The sequence below is a fragment of the Monoraphidium neglectum genome (assembly GCF_000611645.1).
Source record: "Monoraphidium neglectum strain SAG 48.87 unplaced genomic scaffold scaffold01370, whole genome shotgun sequence".
NCBI lineage: Eukaryota > Viridiplantae > Chlorophyta > Chlorophyceae > Sphaeropleales > Selenastraceae > Monoraphidium > Monoraphidium neglectum.
The window spans coordinates 9,715-15,966 of NW_014012258.1; the positions used below are offsets into that span (position 1 = coordinate 9,715).

The 6,252-nt window shown below is 66.2% G+C and overlaps 2 protein-coding genes across 2 annotated transcripts; one reads left to right on the plus strand and one right to left on the minus strand.

The window, feature by feature from the left end:
- Positions 1-1,488: 1,488 nt before the first annotated feature.
- MNEG_7639 (Zinc finger CCCH domain-containing protein 37) lies at positions 1,489-3,288 on the plus strand (the record flags this gene model as incomplete). The annotated part of the gene is made up of 5 exons (XM_014043889.1): positions 1,489-1,536; positions 1,754-1,897; positions 2,108-2,158; positions 2,373-2,461; positions 2,583-3,288. 5 exons carry the CDS (start codon positions 1,489-1,491, stop codon positions 3,286-3,288), a joined length of 1,038 nt encoding a protein of 345 aa, XP_013899343.1.
- Positions 3,289-5,212: 1,924 nt separating this feature from the next.
- On the minus strand, positions 5,213-6,244 carry MNEG_7640 (hypothetical protein; the record flags this gene model as incomplete). Its single annotated transcript, XM_014043890.1, has 1 exon — positions 5,213-6,244. The coding sequence occupies one exon, from the start codon at positions 6,242-6,244 to the stop codon at positions 5,213-5,215; it is 1,032 nt and encodes a 343-aa protein (XP_013899344.1).
- Positions 6,245-6,252: the final 8 nt, after the last annotated feature.

Sequence of the window (6,252 nt, forward strand, 5' to 3'; positions counted from 1 at the left end):
CCGCCGCCACTGTCGACAATGGTTCAACGGTGTGGCGGTTTGTCGACCCTGACCGCGCATTGAAAGCACAAGGTGGCCTGCCAGATACCTTGCATGCATGTGCCCGCCCCATCCCTGCCCATTGGCCCTTGCTTCTCATCGTCCCCTACCCCCCAACCCCGCCAATCTGAAACCGCCCCAGGTACAGTATTGCTCCGCATCAGAGCAGCCTGATAGCGTTGCGTACAAACAAGCACCAGTCCATGCAGGTTTTCTTATGAAGCTCGGCAAAAATACAGCCTCCAATGACCGTGTGTCTCAACAACCAATACTCCTCAATCAGCAAACTGACAGCCCTAGCTGCTGGCCATGGTGGGACCTCACAGCACTGCGCGTGCAGAACTTTCTATCCTCACATGCAACGTGACGTCGTGGGGTGGAAGAGCGGGCTCTGATCAGAGTCCCAACGCAACTTTGTGAAGCGTCGGCCGGATGACTGATGCTCCTCGCAGAGGGTGTCGGGGTGGGTTGGGTCCCGGGCTAGACACCATCAAAGGCAAACATCCTCTGGGCTGCTTCGTGGCTGGTTCTAATACGTCCCGTGCTCATTCAGGTGTGCACCTGGAGTTTTGCCTACAAGGGTCTGTCAGTGCCCCCAACACGGGCATACGCTGTTCTGCAGGCATGCGCGGTCAGTATCCTCGTCGCCGCCTAGCTTCACAACACCATTGGCACTCTGATCCTGTATCATATTGACTTTCGGAACCCCCCGGATCATGCAAGCAGAGACCAGTACTCGAAACTGTGTGAAGTTGGGACAATGTCACTGCGCGCTGCAACGTGACGCAAGCTTGCTCAGACTGCCACCGCAGACACCGAGGCACCACACATGAGCGAGTGTGGCATACAGCAGTGATTGAAAGCTTGAGTTGGCAGGCACATAGTCGGATTCAGGTCACTGGGTTTTTGAGGCCCACTGAGGCCTCAGGAGCCCTGCTCACCTGCAGCAATTGTATGCGAGCAGGACGACTCAGCACAATTTATTGCTCGCATCGCAAAGCAACACCCCCATCACTCTCGGTACTTTCATTAGATGAATTGAATTCTTTCGAGATTGTAGCCACGTCATTCTTTGCAACCATTCGCCCGCTTCGACCTGGCAGCCCACCGCGAAGTACGGGACTGTGAAACAAGCTGAGCCCGGTAGCTGATTGAGAACCGTAAGTGCACTTCGGATAGACGTGTTCAACTGGAATTAGTGGCTGTGAGAGCGGCACGACCGGCAAGGAACGTCATTCGACAGCACTCGTGGCATTGCTGATGCGCCGCGGCCGGCACTGACGAGAAAGTGGTCATCGACGCATGACGATGGCAGCATGGCGCTGCAGAGTAATGCGCATCACCTTGAGCGTACCGAGCAGCGGCGACAGGTGCCCTGCGCTCTTGGCGAATCACAACTGAATTCCCCCGCCCCTCTTCCTACCTGCCCCCTCAAGGGCCCCAGGGACCATGAACCTCAACCAATACACCCCCGACTTCCTGATGTATAGCTTCAAGGTGGGTGCAGCCCGGCCTCGCATGCTGCCCGGCCGCCGTCGGCGGGCGGCACCTCCGCCCCGTCCCCAACAGGAGACTCAGCGCCCCCTGGGGAAGTTCCCTGCGGGGGGCCACCTCACAGGCGCGGCGGAGGCCAGCGGGCCCCTGCACACCGGCAGGCCCGCCCCGCTCGTATAAACGCTCATTCTGCGGCGTCCCACCCCGCCACGCCTCGCAGGTGGAGGCGTGCGTGCGCTCCGACAACCACGACTGGGCGCGCTGCCCCTTTGCGCACGACAAGGAGAAAGGCAGGCGGCGCGACCCGCGCGCCTTTCAGTACACCTCCCAGCCCTGCCCACACACGATGCAGGCGCGCCACCCGGTGGCCAAAATCGGGCCCTTTTTGGGCACACAGGCAGGCTTGGATTGCGCTGCTGATCAAAGCTGAGCTGAGCGGACGGGCGGCCGTCGGCAAATGGGTGGGGTTGTTCGCATACGTGGTGTCCCAGCCTTCGCACCCCAGACACAGCAGCTGTCCAAAGGCGTTCATCGGACTCCCCCTCCCCGCCTGCCGCGCGCGCCCCACCCGCAGGGCCGCTCCTGCCCCAGCGGCGACGCCTGCTCCAACTCGCATTCGCTCCAGGTGCGCTCACCGGCCGCACTCGTGGGCGCTGCAACATCCCCTCCCAGCGTAAACAAAGTTCCCCTCCCTGCCGCGCGTCCTCCGAGCGCCCTCCCACCTCGCGGCCCCTCCACCTCACCGTCATGGGCCCTGCCCCAGCCCCCCACCTCGCGCCCATGCACCGGCTGCACCTCACCCCGCCCACCTGCACGATCGCGCCGCCCCGCCCCCACAGGAGTACTGGCTGCACCCCGAGCGCTTCAGGACCCAGATGTGCAAGCTCGGCGCGGCCTGCACGCGGCCCCTCTGCTTCTTCGCACACAGGTGCGGCAGCCGGGGCGCGCTCGGGGCCCCGCGTCCCCTGGGCTTCCACTCAGTCGACCTGTGACCGCTCGAGATCCGACCTTGGGCCCATCTCGCCATCTCGCCCCTCCGACTTCCGCAGGGCCAACGAGCTGCGTTTCCCAGAGACCGACGACACTGCCGCCGCGATCGCGCCCGCGCTTGCGCCGGCCGCCCCCGCCGCGCCCCTGGTGATTACCCCCGGCCCGCTCTCCGCGCTCGGCGCGGCGGGTGGCGCCGGCAGCCCCCAGCCAATGATGATCCTGCCCGCCGCCGCGGCCACCGACGCCTACCTGCCTGTCGACTCCGCCGCCTTCGGAGGCGGCCCCCACTCTGCAGCAGGCCCCGCGCCTGCCGGCGCGCGCGGCGCGGCGGAGCTGCTGCTGCGGCGCGCGCGCGCCGCGCAGGAGCGGGGGGCGGCGGCGCTGAGGGCGTACCTGGAAGCTCAGGAGGCGGAGGTGCAGCGCCGCGCGGCGGCGCTCGACCAGCAGAGGATGGCACTGGACCTATGGGCGGCCCAGCTCAATGGGGGCTGCGCCGGCAGCATGCCTGCGTCATTCGACGCGGCGCCGCAGTCGCCCCTGACTGTCGCGCCGCGCGAGGCGAGCGGCAGCAGCACGACCAGCTGGGTCAGCTGTGGGGCCGCGTCGGCGGCGCCGATGATGGCGATTTGGGGCGGCTGCTCGCTGCTCGATGCCGCGTGCGGCGCTCCAGCGGCACTGCCCGTGTGGGGTCCGGCTTCCGAGGTGCTGCAGCCTGGTGTGCCGCTGCTCAGCCTCGCGGCTGGCGGGCTGGGCCCGCTCTTCTGAGCAAATATCAGAACCCACAACATGGCCAATACCTCACACGATACCAGAGTGCTCACAACCCCGATGCGCAAGATTCCTCCTAAAGGGCACCACGCGCCTGATTGATAAGAACGCCTGCAAATCCAACGGGATGCCCCGCATGTTTCTCCTGCCACGCGGAGTGTCGGAGTCTTCTGCTGTGCGCGCCGACGCGCACCGTTCCCCCGCATGCTCTGTGGGCCTCTGCAGCAGCCGGTCGGCAGCACACGCGGCCCTTTGTTGGGGCCGCCCGCGCCGCTTTGCCCTGCCCGCCGGCGCGCGGTGCAGCGTCAAAATCGCCCTCACTGCCGGTTGGGCAGCTGCCGACCTTGGGCTCAAGGCGGCAGGTGCCGCGCCGCGGCCTGGGGCCGCGGCGGGGCTGAGGGCCGGCTGCCACTGCGTGCAAACGCAACATTGCGAGTGCAACCGGCCGGCTTCACCTCACAAGCATCTCTTGCACTGATCTGAGTCATCTCTTGACGGCGGGCGTCATGAAACCACTGAGGGTTCACGACGTCAAGACCCTGGAACCACCTGCATTTGCCCCTGCTTTGGCCCGGCCGCGCGGCGTCGTGTGAAGTACAAGCCGCGGGCTGTGGGCATCAAGCCCAAGGTTTGCGTGTTCGCCTCAGGGGGTGCACGAGGCACCCGAATCCTTGCAGGCGACAACTGCTCTTTGAGCCACGGCTTGGCTCCTCCCACCTTGGAAAGTGGCGCTGGGCGCCTCTTACCTGCATGACTCGGGGCCACACGCATACGCTGCACACAAACACTGAGCATCCACGCCGTTGCTGGACCAAGCCGTGACGCACAAGCCGGATTTCTGGGTTCGATCCTACGCACTGTTCAAACACCTGACCGCGTTTTGATAACCTCGCGTCGACGACACCGGACAGCGGCCGAGGCATCGGCTTTGGGCGCGCACGCGGCGGTCGGATGCTCGCACGCACACTTTTACAACCTTGTCACATCCAAGAAAACATGGCACAAACGCGCGACACGCGCCCCCCACGCGGACTAAGCAGTGACAGTTGCCCCCCACATTCGGTCTGTGGCGTCTTTTGAGCCCAGCCGACTGCTTTGCTTCCAGGTGTTGTGGTGATCCTTTTCGCACACGCTGTTGCGAGATGCCGAAGTGTTTGCCGGTTCAAAAGAATTATTCCGCGAGAAGTGTGCAACAGCACCGCTTGCGGCACCCCATGCCAGACACGCGCCGCCTAGCTGACATTCGTTCACCAGCAGGTGTTGCACTGCCGGTCAGCTGCTGGATTTCGGCCTTCCTTGCACTGCTACATGCTTTGAAAAATGCTGGCTGCGACGCCCCTTGTTGCAGGGATGTTTCGCCGGCGCAACCTGCAAACTGTTACAAGAACTCTACACTCTCAAACGACAATCACCCAGTCGGCTTGACGGAAGCGGGCAGCACAGGCACTGAGCCCTGGATCAAACTCCAAGGCCAGGGCACAACCGCAACAGGGGTTTGCGCCCGGACAGGCGTCTGTGTTGCAGGCAAGCCGAGCAGGGCGCAGTACCGGCCAAGCTGGCGCGCCTCGGGGGGCCAGCCGCTGGACCCCGATGGTGGCTGCAGCGGACAGGCGATCGAGCCCCATTCCCAGGCCCCCACCTAAGAGCCAGCCAGGCCCGGGGCGCGGGTGTTGCCCTTGGTGCTGAATGCATGGTTCATCACACCGCCAACACAGTTTGATGTACGGTAATGTAAGATATTACGAGCGCCAGGTGCTCAAATCGGCGCGCTGACGCCCCCCTCCCCTTATGCCAGTGCACAGTTCATGCAGCCACAGGTGACGTCCCTAACGGCACAGGCGGAGAATCCCAAAAGCCAGGAGAGTGCAGCACAAGGGCCCAGCAATCAAGGCAGCTTAAGCAGAGCCCAGATCACGAAAGATCACTCGTCTTCCAATACAAAAACCGGGCCGGCGCGTGCACCGCCCAAGCCGCTGCCGCCGCCGCCGCCGCCGGCCTCAAAACCCGGCCCGGCAGCGGGCACGGCCGTGTACACCGGCGCCACGCGCGGGCTGCCGGCGGGCGAGCCGGCCCGCGGGCTGCGTCCCGCACGGGGGCTGCCCGCCGCCGCGAGCGCCCCGCCCACCGCGCGCCGCGCGGCCCAGGCCGCGCCCCCCATTTCCAGGGCACCGGCGGGCCCCGCCTTGCCCTTTCCTCCATGCCCACTGCCGCGCCGCCCGCCCTCCTCCAGGTCGCCACCCCCCTGGTCATCCGCGTCCCCGCCCTCCGAAAGTTCACTGTACTTCTGACGCCCCCAAGGCAGTGCCATCCGCCCGAGGATTCCGCTGCGTCCTCCTCCCCCCGCGCCGCCGCCACCGCCGCCCTCGGCCCCAACGTGCCCACCTCCGCCGCCGCCGCCGCCGCGGCCCTCGAAGCGCAGCAGGCTCAGCGCGTGCAGCGTGACCGCGAGGGACGCCCCCACATCCGCCAGCAGGCTCAGCCAGAGGCTCGTGAAGCCCGCCGCCGCGGCCGCAAGGACAGCAACCTTCACGGCCACGGCAAACCCGATGTTGAACGCCACCACCCACGCCGCCCGCCGGCCGAGCCGCACCGCAAACGCGAGCGCCGCGAGGTCGCTGCCGAAGAGCGCCACGTCGGCGGCCTCGACCGCCGCCGCCGCGCCGGCCGCGCCCATCGCGACGCCGACGTCCGCGGCCGCCAGCGCTGGCGCGTCGTTGATGCCGTCCCCGACGTGCGCGAGCGCGCCGCCGGCGGCACGGCGGAGGACGCCCAGCATCTCAAGCTTGTCGGCAGGCAGCAGCTCGGCGTAGGTGTCGGTCGCCTCGATGCCCAGCTGCTCGGCAGCTGCCATGGCGGCCCCCATGCCGTCGCCCGTCATGATCGCGAGCCGCAGGCCCATCGACCGCAGGTCTTCCACGGCAGACGCCGCGTCGGGCCGCAGGCCGTCCGCCATAAGCAGCA